This window comes from Maniola hyperantus, chromosome 3 (assembly GCF_902806685.2).
Source record: "Maniola hyperantus chromosome 3, iAphHyp1.2, whole genome shotgun sequence".
NCBI classification, from domain to species: domain Eukaryota; kingdom Metazoa; phylum Arthropoda; class Insecta; order Lepidoptera; family Nymphalidae; genus Maniola; species Maniola hyperantus.
In genome coordinates this window covers 17283476-17305441 of record NC_048538.1, presented here as the reverse complement: position 1 = coordinate 17305441, position 21966 = coordinate 17283476, and the positions used below count along the sequence as shown (strand labels likewise).

The window sequence follows — 21966 nt, the reverse complement described above, 5'->3', positions numbered from 1 at the left end:
GACTCCCGACTCCCGACTCCCGACTCCCGGCCGCAGCAGAGTGGAAACGAATAAGTATAAAATGACCACCAAAAAATTATTTACAGTACGCGGCCTATATGTATATAGTGATGAACATCGATCTGCCAATCCGCAGAGCGTGGTGGACTATGGCCGAAACCCTTCTCACTCTGAGAGGAGACCCGTGCTCTGTAGTGAGCCGGCGATGGGTTAGTCATCATGATGATGATGACTGTAGGTGTATATTCACTCTTTCTTGCAAGGTGAAACAAAGACAAGTGGGGCTTATTAATTCTTACAGATTTCAGTCCGCCCTATGACCATCGAGCTGGTGAGGCGCAGCAACCGATATTCGTAAGGGTTTCAACCCTTGACTTATATATTACTTCGTATGGACAGGGCTATTGAGCAAGCAAAATGGCACCGGCTCAGTGCTTTAGCACCAATGCAACCTCAGTGACGTCTGGATTTCAAACGGGTCGTATCTAAGAGCTGGCGCTGATTTATTTGGTTCCAAAAGCGTGATAAATTTCGTTCGTTTGACCATATCTTGTCATTTATATCGATGGTTTCAAGTAATTTCTAGCCTCTATACTCGTAATATTACATGTGTAATGTGTTGCGTGCGCGCGCCGGAGCGTGCAGAAGGCCGCCGGTAACGTAACGATGACGAAACGATGCCGCATCGCTGCAGGCTGCAGGGAAGGGTTTATTGGCGCCGAGAGCTATAGGTAGACCAGAATCTCATGCCACTCTCTCTGTGCCACTCTCCAGGTCTTCAACTATATCCATGTAAAAATTCACGTCAATCCTTTGCTCTGCTGCGGCGTGATTAAAAGACAAACCAACAAATAAACACTTTCGCATTTATAAAATGGACTAGCTGATGCCCGCGACTTCGTACGCGTAGATTTAAAAATCCCGTGGGAACTCATAGATTTCCCGGGATAATTATTTCCATCACCACTATAATTCTATACTATCATATCATCTTACAAATAAAAAAATTTAACAATGAAGCGTAAAATTTTACCAATTCTGAATAAATAATTTGAGTTTGAGTTTGAATTTAAAAAGTAGCCTATGTCCCTTTCCAGGTCTTAAACTATACCCATGCAAAAAATCACGTCGACCCGTTGCTCCGTTGCGACGTGATTGAAGGACAAACCAACAAACCAACAATCACATTTATAATAGTAGTATGGCTATGGACAATCTTAGAATAAAAGAACTTATTTTGATGACTGCTTAGTGCTTGCTCAGCAGCGCAGTGAGCTATGCACACCTATGCACACCTATGCACACCTATGCACACCTATGCACACCTATGCAGTACGCAACACGTGCCAAACTGATGACGGTGCGGTGCTCAGCATAGAATGTCGCGCCACCAGCCACCTGGTGACACAATTGATCATCATCATCATCATCAGCCTGTGGATGTCCACTGTAGGACATAGGCCGTCCCTAAAGAGGGCCACCACACCCGGTCCTTAGCCTTCTTCATGCAGCCACTCATCGTCAATTCCTCAGTGCCTGAAGACGAAAGTCTTTAACCAGTTTATTCTTCCCGTTCTCACCTATGGCACTATGGTGCTGAAACGTGGACACTGACAAACGGCCTTGTTCACAAATTCAAAGTCGCTCAGCGAGCTATGCAGAGGGATGGAAAGAGATGTTAGGAGTTTACCTGAGGGATAAGATCTGAAATAAGGAGATCCGCAGGAGAATCAAGGTCACTGACATAGCTCAAACTATTAGCAAGCTGAAGTGGCAGTGGGCAGGTCATGCCTGTCGTAGAGGCGATGGCCGTTGGAGCCGAAAAGTCTTTGAGTGGAGACTGCGAGCGTAGTGTGTCCCGCCTTCCAGCACGATGGATTGACGATAAAAAGAGGCTGGCGGGAAGTGGCTGGACAATTTTATTGATTATACCTACCTATTATTATTGATAATGAGTGAGGAGGTTTTGTTCTTTGAGGTACGGAGGTTATAAACTCAAGAGAGTTTCTGGATGTCAAGCGGAAACTTGTATAATTTTTGTTTGGCTGAAATAAAGAATTTAAAAAATGATTATGTCCATGTTAATTCATAACCCTAAAAATGATATAGATTTTAAAATAATAACTTTAAACCTACTGCGTATGTAATATTTGCATACCTAGTATAAAAAGAGGGTCAACTTGTGATTGCTTTGCGAGCTATAGCTATGTGCCAGAGAGTTATTTTGAAAAAAGTTGCATCAGCGCAACGCGTCAATGACCTGCTGAGACTGCTGACTCAGACCCTCATCGGACCACCTTCACAAATATCTATAACTAGCTCGTGCCATATCCGTGGAGACTGGAGTTCACAAATTGCTTTACACGTTTTTATTTCATTTGAACCGAGAGACACAGAGAATTGATTGATTGAAGAGATTGATTGAGAAAAGATTATACCGTGCTCACCTACTAAATATTCAAAAGTCGGTAAGCTAGTTTGTGGCAGTCCAAACAACAACATCACCCCTAAATTAACCCCTAGTTTAATCTATAATAGCAGTAACATAAAAATAAAGAACACAATTTTGACCTATTTTTATTATTTTATTTTATTTTAAGTACAAATAAATAATGATGCTACTAACCAGGACTTCCCTCGTTTGGGCTCGAACAGAAAACCAGCGTTGTGGTTACATCGTGTAACCACAACATTCAGCTGAGTTCGGGCCTTTTCGTTGGCACGACACATTTTAGATAATAGGTACCTATTAGATTTTAAGGAATGTTTTTTTGTAAATATTTGTGTTTGTGTTTATCATGTGTCGGATCAACCAATAAATGTACTTCTATTCTAGAATTCAACCTCAAATCATATACAAGGTTTTGCATGAAAACAAAATCGTAAAATGTTGGCGGGGGACAGGGGAGATGCTTTGTTGTGATTGGTGGATTCAAAAGTCACGTAATCAAGACAATTTGTGGAATGAATGTTTTCTACATTCAGAGTTCGCTACCCCAACTACATTGACTTAAAATTACGATGTCCAATGAGTTGGAATGCAAACAAACTCAAAACTGTTTATACAGAGGCAAACTTCTGCAACAGCTGCACGGCTGTCCGCTTGCCGAACTCAACTCATTTATATTCTAACAACTTTAGTTGTACACCAACTTTACCAAGCACCAACTCTACAGTCCTAACTTTACACAAAAAACACCGGCCAAGTGCGAGTCAGACTCGCGCGCCGAGGGTACTACACGACATTTTGCACGATAAATCAAAAACTATCACACATAAAAATTAATAGAACTCTGTTTTTTTAGAATGTAAAGCCTTTTCATGTGATACCCCACTTGGTAATTAATCTTACTTTAAAAGTTGAAAATATCAATTATTTGTTCATGAACACGTCATTTTAAATTTTTTGTGATGTAACTACTTTTCGGTTTTCGGAATTTTTCCTTTATTTGTGCTATAAGACCTACCTACTTGCCAAATTTCATGATTCTAGGTCAACGGGAAGTACCCTGTAGGTTTTCTTGACAGACACGACAGACAGACGCACAGACGGGCAGACGGACAGACAGATAGTCAGACAGACAACGAAGTGATCCTATAAGGGTTCATTTTTCCTTTTGCGGTACGGGAGGGAACCCTAAAAACTACCAAAGTTTAACTTTGAAGTTTGAACATTTATAAGATCTTATAACCTACGGTCTACCTACATTTTAAAACAAACATAAAATGAGGCGTACCTAGTTAGTAGGTACCTACCTAGTGGGCCGTGGACGTGTTCTGTAAGAATTCGTTGAAAATCCTACGTCTATCGAATTTGACCTACCTATCAATTATTGCAAAATCGATTATTGCTTATCTTCGAAATATAAAATAAGTACTACAATTTTGCTTACATTATATAAAGAAGCGGCCAAGTGCGAGTCGGGCCTCGCTCTTTAGGGTTCCATACATAATTAATTATGAACAATTTTTTTTTAAACATCTTCATAAAGTTGCAACTTTTCATTGAGTTAAACTAGATACTTGAATGTTATACAACAACGAGAGGCTATTGATCTTAGCATTTTTGCCGTCAACCGATAGACGTCCATTTGTCCATTGCTGGACATAAGTCCCTAGCATGTCCATTGTCCATTGCTAGACTTAAGTCCCTAGTAAGGGCTTCCACATGCCGCACCACCTGCAGATCCAGCAACTGTAGTAACTCTATGCGATTTGTTTTATGGGGTCTGCCAACGCTACGCTTTCCGGTGCGAGGTCGCCATTCCAGCACCTTGAAAGCCCCATGTATATATATATGTCTATTATCCTTAGTATTTAGCAGTTCAACTAAATACCTCAAGCCGTTTGAAAAAAAACAACAAAGTGATCCTATAAGAGACGCTCCGTTTTTCCATTACGGTGTATATTTATACGGAACCCTAAAAATAAATAAGCTAAGAAAATGTTTACCTTCGTGTCAAATTACAAATTAACATCAACTTTTTAGCAAATTCTGACCAAGCAATAATGGTACAAAGTACAGTCGACTACAATAATGTATTTAAAAAATTAAAAAAAACCTTTGATAAATTATTTGTTTATCGATAAGGTGAGATATAAAACGTAAGATATATCTCACCTTATACATTAAGATAATATAATCTTATATTATTAAACGCTAAGATATAAATCAGTTTTAATTTTTATGAATTTTATTCTTTTCAATATATTTACATACAAGATATTATTTTTGTTATGATAATTGTATAGTTAGGTATATAATTAAATTAAGCTTTGCATATTCGCACGCGGCAGATAAATGAGTACCTAGGTATAGGTAGCTACTTATGTAAAAAACAGCTAAATTTTCATCACAGCAGCATTTTTAAAAAATATTGATTGTCATACTAATATCAGCAATAGAAATACAGAAATTCTGTGACAATTTCAACTCTGTACCAATTACGGTTCTCGAGATACAGCGCTCTGACAGACAGATGGATGGACGGACAGCGGAGGCTTAGTAATAGGGTCCCGTTGGCACCCTTTAATAAGGATCTCTAAAAAACGTGTCATTGTGTTAAAAAATAAGATATTAAGCTACGACTACATTTGACCTAATTTAGTGATGTGAATTAACCACGTCCTCTCCACAGCATCCCAAGGACCGCTGCTTCTAGGAATTTCATGAGTGAATCATCTCGGACCATTCACAGAAACACTTGCCTCAACTGCCCACTTCCCACTTCCGAAGGCAAAAATATCATATTTTTTCCTTGTATATATAATTAATATTCATGTCGGTTATCTTTAAATCCCATATGTAAAAAACTAGCTTATGCTCGCGACTTAGTTCGTGTAGATTACACCAATTTCAAACCCTTATATTATCACCCCTTTAGGGATTGAATATTCAAAAATCCTTTCTTAGCGGATGCCTACAAATCATAATAGCTATCTGCGTGCCGAACATCCCGATCCGTCCAGTAGTTTGAGCTGTGCGTTGATAGATCAGTTAGTCAATCAGTCAGCATTTCCTTTTATATATTTAGAACTAGCTGATGCCCGCGACTTCGTCCGCGTGGAATTACATTTTCCTAAATCCTGCGGGAACTCTTTGATTTTCCGGGATAAAAAGTAGCCTATGTCCTTCCCCGGGATGCAAGCTATCGCTGTACCAAATTTCGTCAAAATCGGTTGAACGGATGGGCCGTGAAAGGCTAGCAGACAGACAGACAGACAGACACACTTTCGCATTTATAATATTAGTATGGATATAACTAAATTATAAATGCAAGTGTTTCTATTTACATAAGTATTTATAAAAGTAAGAAGCTAAGTAGGAATTTGAGACTTGATTCAATTGATCATTGATCTTATCAAATCCGTATCCTACTAACTAACGTAATTATTTTCTTTTGCAATTTTTTATTAAATCTTTGATGATTTGAAGGTTCAATGAATCGAGCACGCACTGGCCCGGAACATTGCTATTTGCTTCCTACCTAGAAAAACGTCCAACATGGAGATTCCCAACAACCTTAGGTAATTGAGGCAAACAAATGGTTTTAGAGTTTCGTATTGTGAAAGGAAATACGGAAGCCTTGTAAGATCACTCTCTCATAGCCGTCTGTCTGTCGCAGAAGCTTTTCTCGAAAATGTAACGTAGGAAATCGGACCCAAATCCCAATCGTCATCAATTGCCCAATCAACTATTTATTAGAAAACAGGTACCTATATTTAAAGATTTACATGGAGCGTCAGTTTGGTAAAACAATCTAAATAAATAAAATGAAAACTTGACCGACTAGGTACCTACCTACCTATTAAGATGACCAATGATAATAAGTAATAAGTAATTATGTAATTACTGCCTGAATAAGGGTGCCTGTCCACTGAAGCGGAGCGGAGTGGAGATGTGTGTAGTTGACCAATCAGAGTTTTATCAGATGACGGAATAAAATCACGTTATATACCGATCTGATTGGTCTGCTCAACACATCTCCGCTCCACTCCACTTCAATGGACAGGCACCCTAATATTTATCTATTTATTAATGTTATTACATTAATGGTAGGTATTTGAGAAGCCACGGTTTAAATCTCTCACTAGAAGTAACTCGAGCCAATTTAGTAAGATAAGAAAGATTAATTTATGCATATTGTTATGCTGCTATCACTGCGCCAGAGATATCGTCAACGCTAGTTTTTTCAGTCCAACGCAAATATTTTTTGTCTAAACAATTTTCTGTAAAAAACATGCTTGTTATAATTTTCTAAAAGTAAAGAAATAATAAATCTTGCTAAAAAAAAATCCGCTGAGGACAGGATTCGAACCTGCGCGGGTAGAACCCATTGGATTTCAAGTCCAACTCCTTAACCACTCGGACACCTCAGCTGTGTCGATGGTGGCGAAATTTAATGCTACTTTCTCAACCTCATACAAGTATAGCTACAACTTGTCTGTTCTCTATAGGTATCGACTACGTAATCACCTATGTAAAGTAGCCTCAATAGCTCAACGGTTGAGGAGCGGATTGAATTCCGAAAGATTGGCGGTTCAAACCCCACCCGTTGCGCTATTGTCGTACCTACTCCTAGTACAAGCTTGACGCTTAGTTGGATGGGAAAGGGTTAGCATGGCTAATATTCTTTAAAAAAAGTCTGTGCCAGACTGTTGTAAACAAGCCCTCCATCGGCGCGGCGGATCACAACAGTGTAAACATGGTGTAAACACTTGTTTGCAACAAAAATTCGTTGTAAACACTGTTGTAAACCGCCGCGCCGGTGGAAGCCGATGTGGTTTGGGAGGCCTTGTTTACGACAGTCTGGCCGGGGTTTAAAGAAAATACATAATAATAATTATACCTAAGTATTTGCTTAGTCTGGTTTTACGAAATATGTTTTTGAAACTCGTGCCTGAAGTCAAAGTCAAAGGCAAATGATTTATTCAAAATAGGTAATAAATTACTCTTTTCGAAAGTCAGTTGTTGGATTTATAAGATATAGTGGTGATAATTATTACGCAAACTTAAAACTAAAGCTACGAGGGTTCCAAACGCACCCAGGCCTGAGAAGTAAGCAATTTATTTTTTTGATTGTGCATTATAATCCGGTGACCTGTATTCACCTACGAAATACAATAAGTTGTCGAATAAAAATAAAGGCAAGCACTCGAAATCGAGCAGCTCTTTCCTACCTACTACATCAAAGTCTATACCTACCTACTTACTACAAACATTGATCTTTATGAGAAGATGGTAACATACAACTTAACAAGCCCTACTGGCTAGTAACCTCATTTTAAAACGACCTCCCCATTTCAGTTGCAATAATGTAACTTTGCAAGCACATAATGAGGCTAATTCCGTTGTACGCAATCTCTAAACTAAACTTAAATGGCACGTCTAAATCTATTGCTATCCCTTTCATAATGTTGCTTGCGGGAAAGGATGGCACTAGATTTAGACCTGTTAATTTAGTTTAGTTTAGAGATTGTGTACAAGAGAATCGGCCCCATATTTACCTAGTAGTAAACGCCTTATTTTAATTAATAGCAATAATTTAACTAAAAACATTGCTTGTGTAAGTTTTGTTTGATTTCAGATTTCGCATTGGTAAAATAAATAATAATTCACGCCTGGTTTCTCAAATCTCAATTTCAGTAATTGGGATTTCCCTCTTCCTAAAAGTGATGACTGGTTATCGATAGAAGGTATTCGAAATTCAATGAACCAACTCGGTGCGAGTTGAAAGTGAGACTGTCTGCGCCTGCGGGAAAAACCGTTATCGGCTTGGAGATGATGAACAGTTGAATGTTGATGGCTCGCTGTACGATTTCTGTTTTATATACCTACGTGTTTTTATAACAAGAAATATATAGGTACCTACTTTTTTAAGCCTACAGCTAAACTGGCACTTTATAATTTATTATTATTCATTTTTCATTTTCTTAGCACTATTGTAGTAAAAATCTAAAATCCGTGCTATGTTTGGGACTTCGAAGATATCGTTGTGGCTTAAATCTATTTGTAATGCTCTTCGTGCTAGAATAAGTTTGTAAATTGTACGAGCTCTACTTCTCTGGTTTATTTTTAGGCCCAAAAAGACTAGAGGTCAAAACTGCAAAGATAGTTCAGAAAAAGGTTTTTTTAAATTGGCTGTTATCTGTGGTGAAAGTTTTTAGTTGGTTGTCAATTGTCATTTTCTGTCATTTTACTTCGGTACCGTCAACCGTGATGGCTGTTTTGCGATGTTTTGGTTTCTAGTTTAAATTTAATTTTGTTTCCCCATCAAACCCGACAAAATTAAACACTAGAACAAAAGATTTCTGTACTAATACAATTGATACGATATTAGCGATGCGTTGCGTGTCGGGGAAACTGTTATCGTGAAACTGAAGTGGTAGTGGAGTATGCCCGATGCAAGTGCGAGGACGCGGGTGCTGTAAGATGCCGTGCGAGAGCTGCGCGGTACAGTTCAGCGTGTTCAAGAGGAAGCGGGCTTGTTCTGAATGCGAGCGCTACTACTGCAGCGGCTGCCTGCGGCGCGGCGGCGGCACGATGTGCGCGGCATGTCGCGTCCTCACCACCCGGCCCCTGGCTCGCCAAACCATCGCTCATCTGAAGGTCCGCGACTTACAGTGCTTCCTCCACCGACAGAACGTGTCCACAAGAGGATGCGTGGGTAAGTCCAACCCTATTTGAAACTATTCTGTAGTATTTAAGTAGTAAGATAAAGCACTCTAGAACACTCTATGAATGAGTGTGCAAAATGCTAATAGTTGATCTGGCATGTATATGAATGGTTTTATTTGGAATATGTTATCATTGTGACCTTTCACTACTTGTTTGAAACAAAATATAGATTAGAAAGATATAAAGAGTAGTTAAGTAAGTACTTATAAGTTCCAAAATATGTCTTCTACAATAATTTTTAATAACTTTGAAGATTGTGATGAAATTTTTTCAAGGCAATAGCAAAGCGCAACATGACAACATCAAATCCATAATGTGCTTTTGTCTATAACAATTATTGCAGAGCTCTATTGTATGGACAAACTATCAGCTGAAGTTGAAAAAGTCGTAAAGTTTAAAGTTGATAAGGGATGATAATAAATAAAGGTAGCATATAATATGAATCCAACAACATACAAATTATTGTGTCAATCCTGTTTAATTTGATTCCTGTTTAACTATTCGCATTAAAATTGTTGTGTATGTACTTGATGAAAGAATGCCAATATGGATGCAATAATTGAACGACGTTGTGAATGCTGTTGATAAAATTATCGCGATGATCGTGGCTACACCTATGCTTAACGGGAAATGCCGATGAACAAACGCGTTTTTGGCCCTTAATATAGCCGGGATATAAGGGAAGTGACCCAAAATGATAGGGTACATCAAGGCACTGCATACACTGCCTAATTTAATCCAAAGTATATGTATTGCAGAGAAGGAGGAGCTGGTGAGCCTGTGCGTGTCGCACGTGAACAGCGCGGCGTACCGGCGTCGCGGGCCGCGCGCCGCCGGCCCCTTCATGGCGCTCAAGGGGCTCACCACCAACTTCAACGAGTTCCTCTCCTCCGCCTTCGACTTGCGCAACCCGCCTCCCGAGCCACAGCCACCCAACACTGCCTTCCGCAGTAAGTGCCACTCTATAATGCAGATTTCACCACACCAATGCATGTTCCCAAAGTCTCTTTCTGTTCTTTTTAGGGTTTCGTACCTCAAAAGGAAAACGAAACCCTTATAGGATCACTTTGTTGTCTGTCTGTCAAGAAACCTACAGGGTACTTCCCGTTGACCTAGAATCAGGAAATATATACAGGGTTACAGGAAAATGGGACACTGCCAATGCGTTGCTGGCCTTTTAGGAATTTGTTGGTACACCCCTTGAATAATATGAAATGTTGAAATCTACACACCAGATTTCCCACTAGAACAGCACCAAAGGCAGTTAGTTCCACAGCTTGCACGTGCTGTTCCTGCTTCTCTTTATTTCCCACTAGTGATTATTATACTATGTATTGTTATTGTAACTAATTCTATTGTACACATTCTCTCATCATTTATTCTAATTTTTTCCTAAATTTTTAGCTTAGCTTTAGCTAGTCAAACTGCCTTTCTGATAATATGCGGCTGGCCTAAAAGCTAATATTGTTTGTAGGTAGTTGCCGGAACGCGGCGCACGCTCACTCGCCCGGCAATGGGACGCCTCGCGACATTCCCGACCGACGCTTCACTCCGACACCAGGTGAGAGACCAGCCTACAGAGTAGTACAGCCGAATATGTAAACTTCTCTTAAGGGTCCTTGAAAATCTGGTGAGGCGCAGGGCAGAGCATTTTTCACTGCCAAACCATTATTGACTTTGCTGATGTTGAAATAATATCAAAAATCAATTGACACAATAGGGTATTTGACAGGTTTTTAAAACTATTCTACATTAATTACCAATGTCAAAAGACTCTATAGAAAATGTATATTTTACATCCCTACCTACCTACCTACTTATAATATAATACCTAGTGCAAGAAAAAACATAAAGAAAAACATACATATTATCACAAATTTCGTCACTGGCAGCAAGCCAACCACCTAGGTCATTTAAATGTCCCGCGAAAACGCTTTCCTGACAATATGGCGCCTCATACGTCATCGTGACGTCACCTATGGCCCTACCGCGGTTGTTTGACAGCTACAATGTCACGATCGCAATCATCTCTGATTGGTTAATGCTCGCTCACTATTGGCCACAATGCATTGTTGCAACAAGAATCGCACAAATTCAGCCAATCAGAACAATTGAGATTGTAATAATGATTGATGCAGGTTTTAGACAATCGCCCTACTGCTCGTAAACTTTGACTACTGTTGAGACTACGAGTTTACAAGCAGTTGACGTCATCAACCATTCAGCCAATCACAGTCGTTCACGATCTACTACGACGTTTACGAACGACTAAAGTAGACAAAAAGTAATTTTCTTTGTCCATTTTCTCTTAAAATATATCGTATTTTTTAACTGACTATAGTTGGTTTCCAAAGCTCATACGAATACCATCCATACATCCTATATTTTACGTGCTGTCAAATACCCTATTAATTAGTAATTGTACTTTCCCTTTTATTCTCTGCAACTAGTAGTTTTCATAAAACATAAACTTATTGAAAAATCCTATTACAATGTACAGGATTATTTAAATTATAAGAAAGCTTGGGAATGAGTTGCTTAACAGCTTTGAGATAGTTCTAATATGTTTAAGTGATTTTGTAAATTGGTGATAGTGAAAAGAATACCCAGCTGTGTTCGTTGTGCGCTCTTTTCAGACTAGGGCGCGTTTGGAACCCTCGTAGCTTTAGTTTTAAATTCGCGTAATAGTTATCGCCACTATATCTTACAAATCCATCAACCGACCATCAAAAAGAGTAATTTACGACCTATTTTGAATAAATTATTTGAATTTTCGGCGACTAGTAGTTGTCATTTGATTTTCGATTTTATTTGCCATCTGAATTCCGAGCCATTCAAGGGCTCCACTATAGAAAGGTTCACCACTATTTATTCACGAATATTATACTATATAGGTATAGCGGTAATATTCAGTATAAAGAGGTTCATTTGCACTTTACATATCTGTAATTTCAAGTTTCGGAGACACGCATTTATAGACATTTATACAATTTTAAAATGATTAACATTAGGTATAAATAGAAAACACGATTACTACATAGATTTCGTTAATATTCACTGGAAAGATTTGCACTGATCTTTACGTAATTTCTTAATTTCAAGACACGTAATCGCGTATTTTATACAGATTTATGTAAATAAAATTAAATTAATTAGGTCCCTAGCATTTTTAGAAACACAAAACCGCAAAGTATGAACTACGAACACATATAAAGATTACCATAACATAAACCTATAATACTTTTTTTTTTAACTGGTTTTACGGCTCTGGGTTCTAATCTATAATAATCTTGCTGGGAACCAAAGACCAATAAAGTAAACTTAGCAAGATACTTTTTTTTTACTGGTTTTACGGCTCTGGGTTCTAATCTATAATAATCTTGCTGGGAACCAAAGACCAATAACCAATTGACAAAAAACAAATGACAAAGTTTCAATTCCTAAACAAATTTTGGCAAAATTATGAATCGTTTTATGATCGTTATAAAACTTATGTTTCTACAAATAATTCACTTGATAAAACAAATTACCAGACAAATTGTCATTTCATAAAATATCATTTGACAAACAATTGATTTCTTTAATCGTGTTAATTAGTAAAACAACATATAGCACTTTTTTGATAAAATGAATTGTTTGATAAAATGAACTATTTGATAAATACTTTAAGAATTCACTAAATCTTTTATATGTCGACCGGGCCGACGGAAGAGACCGCTTACTATGGTGGGGGGTCTCTTTCCTCCCCCCCGCTCCCACCATCAAGAGCGAGCGAAGCTAGCTCGGGACTTGGGGCACTCCGACTCGGAAGGGGATAAACCCCCCCCCCCCCCCCCCTAACCTACCCAATCCTTAAGTTTTTTAAAACAGGCTACGCCAGAAGACTCGCTTTAAAGCCGTTTAGAAAAAAAAAGTTTACTTTACTGGTCTGTACAGCAGCAGCAAGAGTATTATAGATTAGAACCCAGAGCCGTAAAACCAGTTAAAAATAAAGTATTACAGGTGTTAACGGTGGTAACCTATGACAGTATCTATTGTATTTTGCGATTTTGTATTGTGTTTGTTTAGTTTATTCTAAAAATGCTAATTGTGATTAAAGTGATTAATTTTATTTAAAAAAATGATTTTCGAGCTCTGAAATTTTAACTTAGAGTTTCAGGAGCACCCCCTTTACTGCCCCCTATCCCAATGGATGGTATTGTACTCTATAGCAACCCCCATTCAAGTTTAAGTTGTTCACTTGATTATTTATTGTAATCAATTCAAGAAATACATTGAAACAAAATAATCCCTTTATGTGATTCATAAATGTTTATAGTTACATATTTCAAGAATGGATGGTATCATATAACACTTGACTAATGACTTAGCTGAACAGACGCGGGGCCGTCCCCTTTCGTAACGTAGTTATAATGGGTTAATGTTGTTTAAGGCTGACCGCACATTCACTGCTGTCGCTTTTTCAACCTAAAAAGTTTTTTCGCTATGTATTGCCTCAGCATAATATTATGGACGCTATGTCGCTCGATTGCGCTCGTTGTTTTCGTGGCAAATAACTAAGCTAGGCTTCTGTGATCCACTTTAGGGCCGACACATACAACTGTGTTGCGACGCGACGCGAATTCGCAACGGATTCGTTATTATAGTTGACTATGCAAAATAAACAATAGTCAATGTATGGCCAGCCTAAGTATAGAGCTTCTGATAAGCAGGAATAGTAGAAATAACTCTATTGGCAAGTGGTGTCAGGCGCGAATGGCCACCTCGCAAGTGAGAGGTCCTGGGTGCAGCTGTTTGGGGCGCTTCAGGAAACTGTTTGTTATAAATGCGCGCATATCTAAGAAAAAATATCGCGGTTAGTTACAATTACAACTCTTTTAGCAAATAACTTGTATCACTAAAGTTCAATATCCTTGAAATTAACTTGTACCATATCCACCTGTCTAAAATCTGTTGATAAGCTTTTTTTAAAATGTTAAATGCCATGTTAAATGACTAATATTCCCCTTTCCTCTCCAACTAAGCGTCAGACTTGTGCTAGGAGTAGGTACGACAATAGTGCAACGGGCGGGGTTTGAACCGTCGAGCTTTCGGTTTTCAGTCCACTCCTTTACCGGTTGAGCTATTGAGGCTCTTTGCTAAGTAAGTCTCTTGTTTTTAGTTTAGTTTTTTTATTTTTTCTGCATTGTAAAATCTTCAGTTGGTGTGACCACCGGATAAGGGCTTCCTCGTAGTATCCTGCCTTCCACAATTCCAACCATGATCAGCTTCTCGATTAAAACAGATCTTTTCAGACGTTTTGTAATCTGTAGTTACAGAATAATCGATGCGTTTGTGCGTTTGGTAGTTCACATTTGATCCCAGCACACCATTTCGAATGCATCATTTTTGTGTGTGTGTGTTTTTCTTTTGCGCGTAAAGTTTCGACACCATATAGGAGCTGTTTTTACTTAAGGCGACTCACCAAGGCTAAGCGGAAATAACTGATTTGCTAGATCAAATGTTTTAGGTATTTACTATTAAATAACGGATTTGCTAAAAATATACAATATACATAAAGACATTGTCTAAGGAATGTGCTAATTTGATACACAATAGGAAGTACTTCACTCGATAAAATAAAATCTTGAAATCAGTTAAAATAAATAAAAGTCTAAAATAAATTATTTAATACTAAAATTTCTGACTTGGCACATAATTTTTATATGCCCGCTCCGGTGACTCGCCTTAACGGTAATAGTATGTTGAGGTTAAGGTTTTTGTTGAGGTGGTGAGCGAGATATCCGGGTGCCGGTGCCGGAGGTGGGCGGGGAGGGGGAGGCGGGTGCGAGCGAGAGGGAGGAGGAGGGCGCGCGCGTCGACACCACGGACTGCTTCGAAATAGAGGACCTCGCCGACACCGGCTGGGAGTTCGTCACGCGCCCCGCAGACCCGCTGCCCAATGGTGAGTAGTTAGAGCTCCTCACGCGCCCCGCAGACCCGCTGCCCAACGGTCAGGGGTTACTATTTCTGTATACAGTAGCGATCCTTTAACCGTTGAGTTACTGAGACTATGGATGTACAGGGACAACCCTCCACCTGGATGTACAGTATGGATCATTATCATTTCCTCCGGCAGACTCCGAGGTGCTCCTGCTGGCAGCAGAGCGCACCTCCCGCGGCGCCTCGACGCCGCAGCGCGCCGCCTCCGAGCTGGAGCTGCACCGCAGCGAGTCGGTGCTCACCGCCGCCAGCCAGGACTCCATAGGCACCGTCAGCCTGCACGAAGAGATCATGCCCACAGACCTCGGGGACTCATCTGAAGGTATCCTTGATTTTTCACAGTTTTCTGATGTTTCCAGCCATTGCCAGCTTGCGAGAAAGCTGCTCCTTAAATGCGAGGTTTACTTAGCTAATGTGAAGTTGTCTTTGTCTTCCGGCGCGTGTCAGATTTGTCTGACAGACAAAATCAGAAGATAAAAATTGGTCAAGTGCAATTCGGACTTGCACCGAAGGGTACTGAGTGTGTAGTGCATACCCGTCGAGCTGTGTTGGTTACTCTGGTTCTCCTATGGATGATTTGATCATATAGAGAAACTCCAAGCATAGCTCTCTCCGTCGCCTGTTGAGTGACTGAGCTTTCTTATGAGGCTTATAGTTAGCAACCATGTATCGGATTCATATTTCATTATCATCATAATAGTATTGTTTAAACTTGGATATTTGGCCCATTAATGGGGAAAGGGAGACTGGCGGGGTGATTACGTATCTCGCGACAGGCTTGCGACAAGCGTAAATCTGGCTATCATTGCTGTCAAACGTCACACGTAACAGCAGCTAGAGAGAGAAAGCAATAGCCACAAAGGAAAAAAAAAGAGAGCAAATGAGCTGTCGCATTGCTACAGCCGGCGCGTTGCTGTCGCTACTGCAACGTTTTACGTAATCACCCCGCGGGAACCCCTATTCTAATTTCTAATGTCATAAAGTGTCAATTGCAGATAGTCCCCAGGAGCCAATCAACCTGGAACAGTTCAAGAAAGTGTCCGACCTGGAGCTGCTGAGCGGCAAGCAGCTCAAGGAGCTGCTGTCGCGCAACCGCGTGGAGTACCGCGGCTGTCTGGAGCGGCGGGACCTGCTGGAGCGGGCCAAGTTGCTGTGGCGGGACCACGCCAAGTACAAAGATCGTGAGTCCTCCCTGATCATTCTTCTTTTTAGGATGCCGTACCTCAAAAGGAAAAAGGGACCCTGATAGGATCACTTCGTTGTCTGTCTGTCCGTCTGTGCGTCTGTCGTGTCGTGTCTGTCAAGAAAACCTATAGGGTACTTCCCGTTAACCTACAATCATGAAATTTGGTAGGTACCACACACGGTCCTCCGCCTTCCTCGTCCACCCACTTCCCGCTACATTCTTAAGGTCATCAGTCCAGCGTGTTGGAGATCGTTCTACACCGCGCTTGCCGGTATGCGGTTTCCACTCAAATTGAATGTACTCGTATCGGTTTGATCGAAATTATGAACTTTGGGCATGGTTTAAATTTTTGATTGGGTTTTGTTTGGAAATAAGTTCAAGTTTGTATCCAGTATTCAGCGATTGCCCTCAATGTATGTATTATCCTGCAGAAATCGACAGCCTGCCGATAGAAGACAGCTGCAAGATCTGCATGGCGGCGCCGCTCGAGTGTGTGCTGCTGGAGTGTGGCCACATCGCCGCCTGCACCGCCTGCTCCAAGCAGCTCGCCGAGTGCCCCATCTGCCGCCAGTACGTGGTGCGAGCCGTGCGCTTCTTCCGCTCATAACTGTGCCCCTCTCTTTCCCACTGGCCTTAGCACGCAGCTGCGGGAACAGGACGGCACTAGTGCGGCCACACCGCCAGCTCCAAGAAGCTGCCCGAATGCCTCATCTGCCGCCAGTAAGTGGTGCGAGCCGTGCGCTTTACCGCTCATAACAACCCTCTTCTCTTTCCTAAAAGCCGCAGCACGCAGGTGCCAGAACAGGACAGCACTAAGCATCTTATCATCTCCCATATTTCCTTGAAATCCCTTTTGCCCGCTTTTTATACAAGGTTTTTGGACTGACAGATTGGATAGGACCAGACGGATCCGGTTCAATCCAGCTGATCCGGTTCAGCCAGTCGGTCAATATGAAATCTAGTAAAATAAGGTGCTGTCTAGTGGGTGTCTTGGGGAAGTTAACAGCACGGTGAAGTTTGTCGCATTTTATTCCGTGACAGCGAAGCGCCAGCATTACGGAATAATTACCTAGTTTCTCTTATCTCTTTCTCCTTTCCTCATCCCGCCCTATCCATCTCTGCTTCTCACACTCTAACTCTATACTTTATTGTTAATAATAAAATACGTAGTTAGATATTATACAAAAATGGGAATGAATAAAGTCAAATGGATCGACTCCATGTTACTCAAAACAGAAAATGACTTGCCGATTAATCAAAAGTTTTTTGTTAAGAGCATCTTAAATATTAAGGGACTGTTTGTTGTTAATGCAGTTAAACTATATAATAGCAAAATTGAAGGGACCGGGTCTTTTATTGCGTTATAAAGAGTTTTCGTTAAACGGAGAGTAAAAGAGTAACAATGGCGTCGATTATGTTGTTTTTCTCAGTATCTGCATCTCTTCCTTTTTAACATTGCTAAAAAAGGACGGAACATGAATTTTAAATACACAAAATTTTAGTGCACGCTACAAATTTAAACAATAGGCTCGCGAGTGGCAACTAAAGTCACGAGGATTGATAGTTCTAAATTAAAATTAAAACTGTCAAACTGTGCATGTCCTTTGCACATTACATTGGTAGGAAGGAGATGCGAATACTCTAAAATTTAGTTGTAACCAGAATCAGTACCATTGTAAACCAAACGAATCTTAGCAATTTCGACGTTTTAAGGAACTTTTCGTTAAATAGAAGTTCGCAATATAAAATTTACACTGTATTACGAAACAGTCAAACGAAACTTGAGATCCTCTTAACTTATAAAGTGTTTTCAGTAATTGCTGCAGTTAGTAAACTAGGGCCATCCGCAAGATGCACTTCTAAACAACGTTGATAGAATTCGAACGTCAAAGCATAATGGACCTTAACTGCTTCGTTTTAAGGCTTAAGTTCATCCATAAATCTACAGCCAGCGCTCAAGCAGAAACCTATAGTCAACGCATTTTAAACTGAGTCGTCGAGTTATCTGTCTGTTTCGCTCGCACTTACAGGTCGTAGGTAAGTGCGAGCGAAACAGATAACTCGACGACTCAGTTTAAAATGCGTCGACTATAGTGAAGTAAAAATCAGTGGTACCTACTGAATTTTTTACTTTAAATCAAGGCTGTTTAGGTCCATTTTGCTCTGACGTTAGTGCGATTCGACGCTCGAATTCTAACAACGTTGCTTTTATAGGCTGTTCTACGAACTACTATAGCAATAGGAGTGTCAAAGTGTAGCATTGTAGGAGCGGGAAAGGTTGTATTGACTGGAAATAATGAAATAACCATGATTCAAAATGTTTTTGTCGATGTTTATTATTTTTGACGAATTGAACCGGGAATTGTTAATGTAAATATTATTTTTATTCAGTATAATTATTGTTTTATGTAATAGATAAAAATCATGTAATTTTTGTATTGTTTAAACTATTTATACTGTTGTAGTGTAATCAAATTTAACCGTCTGAAGGAGTTAATTATTATTGAAAGTGACATTTAAACATCTAATTTATTTCCAACCAAAAGCTGACCATTGCTTTTTTAAGCATGATTATCGTCAAGCGCAAGCCTATCACGTAGTAAAAAAAACCAGTCCAGCCTCAGTACGGGTTTTTATGAACTATTATAGCGAGTTAGGAGTTCTTTCATAAATCTGAAAATCTGATTTTACTAGATTATGTGCATAGTACCTGGTTAAGCGTTCTTTAATCACGTGAACAATTTGTGTTCCGATTTTTAAAATCATATTCCCTAACAATCTTGTATGAATTCTTGTCATTCACTTTACAATGTTTAACACTCCTAATAAAAAAATGCAATGATTCTATATTTACCGGAAATCATCAATCTATTTTACATGCAATTGTTTTTTGTCTATTTGCATATTTAATTCCTATGTACATTAGCATAAATTATATGTTAATAGTAATAATGTATGTACTCTCAAAATATGCGTAAATGATTTCACGCTCACTGATGTCTCACGGCCGAATACTGAATTGTTAAGTGCGCCTTGTGCCAAGTGATGATTTATGAATTTTTGCTGTTTGGCCAAAATAAAACAATAATTAATTAAAATGCGCCTTAATTTTTATTAGCGTTTCGGTATTCGGGTTTCATTTTTTATGATCTTCGTGTAATGTCATCCATTATTTTTCCTCGCTACTATTCTATTATACACATAATATATTTTTATACACCTACGGACTTTTATGACACAATGAAATTCTTCCCTATTTTTAAACGACTTCAAAGAAAGGAGGAGATTCTCAATTCAATGTACTATTTTTTATTTAAGTTCTACATAAATACTGAATTTATTTATTTTATATTCAGTCCAGTATAATCAAACAATAAATGAATTAAACATTAAAAAAAAATGTAAATTCATAAAATATTAATTGAAAAAGCAGTGATTCGCCAATGAAATCGCGGGGCAACTTCACGAGCTAAACGTGTCTCGGGGTGCGCGGGCGCAGGCCGCCTCGCCCGAGCAGCCGCGAGGCGCACACCGAACGAGCACTCGTCTCGTGCCTTGCGCTCGGTGTGGACATGTAAATGTTAGGCTAACTAGATATGTTTAGTATGGTATGGATATAATTGGTAGTTAGCGATTCGTTTACAAATTTATGCATATTTCACATGGGGTGCGAGCTAAAAAAAACTTCTTCTCGCTAGCGTAATACATACATTTAGTATAAGATATTGAAGTTAGGTTAGTATGAGATTTTACATTACATTAACGTTTATAGAATTCGAACGACGCGACGAAACACTTTAAACTCAAAGTAAAAGGGACCTTAAGTGCCTTGTTTTAAAGCTCAAGTCTGCCCATATATTTGCAAGTTGTAAAATAAAAGTCTTTGGCCAATCACAGTGCTTGAAATCCCCAATCCGCTTCAAAACTTTGTGATTGGCCAATTGCACGGTCCACTCCGCCCAGCTCCGCGTCAGTGGAAACGCATCATTATTGTTCTAGTTTCGATACTCGAAATCCATCGATGTTTTCGAGACGTGTAAACTTGTACTAAGGTTACTGTAGGATACAAAATACTGGTTATAAATAAATGTTTACAAATACTCTCCTGCTCCGTGTGAAATTTGCATTCCGGCTGATTTTTGAATCTTCAAATAAACTTGAACTGACGATTTGATGAATAAATTTGACATTTTGTCAGATTTCCAACACAAAACTGTCAAAACGTCCAATTTATTTCACAGTGAAACATTATTTGGCGATTGAAAGTTCGGCAATCAATAAAATAATAATGGGCTGTGTGAAATTTAGAATTAAAAAATTCGATACACTTTCGATAAGATAAAAAACCGTTATTGATAAAATTCCGCATTGGCGAAGAATTGATCTCAATTTGTTGTTATGGCCCTGCGCAGACGAGGGACTTTTGTCCGCGGGGGACGGGAATCCCAGAAGCGTGGATAAAGTGTCCGCCGAGAACTTGCCACAGACTCAAGGCAACACTGTGTGCACCGGAAGCGAGCAAAGGCACCGATTCTGTTGTCTTTCTCTAAACTAAAAGAGTGTCTGCATCTTTTTCTTTCTAATATTGCTAAAACGGAACGGAACATGAATTTTACATTTAAAGATTCTAAATTTTAGTGCACGCTAATAGGCTCGCGACTGGCAGCTAAAATCACGCAATTTGACAGCATTAAATTAAATTTAAAACTGTCAAACTGTGTCTGTCCTTTTCATATTACATTAGTAAGAAGAGGATGCGAATACTCTAAATTGTTGTTGTGCTCAGAATTAGTACCAAACTCGCGTCAACGTGGACTAAAATCCGCTGTGTGCGTTGACGCCTTGGAATCGCCCCTTAGTTATTTTTTTGAGGACTCACTCGTACTTTTGTACGGTCCGCGGGGTGATTACGTAAAATGTTGCAGTAGCGACAGCAGTAGCAATGCGACAGTTCATTTGCTGTCTATCTTCTTCTTATTTTGCTTTGTGGCTATTGCTGTCTCTCTCTAGCCGGACGTTTGACAGCAATGTTCGCGAGATTTACGCCTGTCGCAAGCCTGTCGCGAGATACGTAATCACCCCGAAGATCTGTCGGTGTCTTCAGCTATTCTGGGAACTTTTAGTCCCCCGTATGCGTTATTCGATGCAGTTGTAAGCGATTTGTATGGGGGTCAAAAAAGTACCCCGAAGACTGTCCCTCATCTGTGTACGCCTTATGACGTGTTTACCTGGTTGTCGACTAATCTCTAAATTGACAGGTGGAATAGTACTATCCCGTTCAGTACGAGACATTGTGAAAAGGACAGAGAGATTAATTGTATACTAACCGAGTGGGCACTACCATACCTTTAGGTCAAAGTGGTGTTTCGATTTAGATCTATTTTTGTATGAATATAGTTAATTCATTTCATCGAATTGTTGGAATAATACGTAATAATTAATTATAGCCCGATTCACATGATTCAATAATTTTGTAATTGCTTATAATATGTTAAATGTGATTTAAAGATGTATGAAATATGAATGTTTGCGAAGGAGGTAGTGTAAATATATATGATGCAACAATAATACGATACTTTTATTTATGTTTCTTTTGTGTAATGTACGTGATAATAACACA

The 21966-nt window shown here is 39.4% G+C and overlaps 1 protein-coding gene and 1 non-coding gene across 2 annotated transcripts; one reads left to right on the top strand and one right to left on the bottom strand.

The window, feature by feature from the left end:
• Positions 1-6797: 6797 nt before the first annotated feature.
• Positions 6798-6879, bottom strand: TRNAS-UGA (transfer RNA serine (anticodon UGA)). Its single transcript has one exon. It is a non-coding gene; the product is annotated as a tRNA-Ser (tRNA).
• Positions 6880-8689: 1810 nt separating this feature from the next.
• LOC117996736 (E3 ubiquitin-protein ligase rififylin) lies at positions 8690-21914 on the top strand. Its single transcript, XM_034984887.2, has 7 exons — positions 8690-9167; positions 9937-10128; positions 10653-10739; positions 14946-15122; positions 15297-15482; positions 16156-16341; positions 16778-21914. Exons 1-7 carry the CDS (start codon positions 8903-8905, stop codon positions 16951-16953), a joined length of 1269 nt encoding a protein of 422 aa, XP_034840778.1. The 5' UTR covers positions 8690-8902; the 3' UTR covers positions 16954-21914.
• Positions 21915-21966: the final 52 nt, after the last annotated feature.

Bases quoted from the DNA above. Each gene is read 5' to 3' on its own strand.
- LOC117996736 (XM_034984887.2), top strand. From the start codon at position 8,903: ATGCAAGTGCGAGGACGCGGGTGCTGTAAGATGCCGTGCGAGAGCTGC. The intron at 15,123-15,296 runs GTGAGTAGTTAG...TTCCTCCGGCAG, and splicing joins CGCAGACCCGCTGCCCAATG to ACTCCGAGGTGCTCCTGCTG. The intron at 16,342-16,777 runs GTGAGTCCTCCC...ATTATCCTGCAG, and splicing joins CCACGCCAAGTACAAAGATC to AAATCGACAGCCTGCCGATA.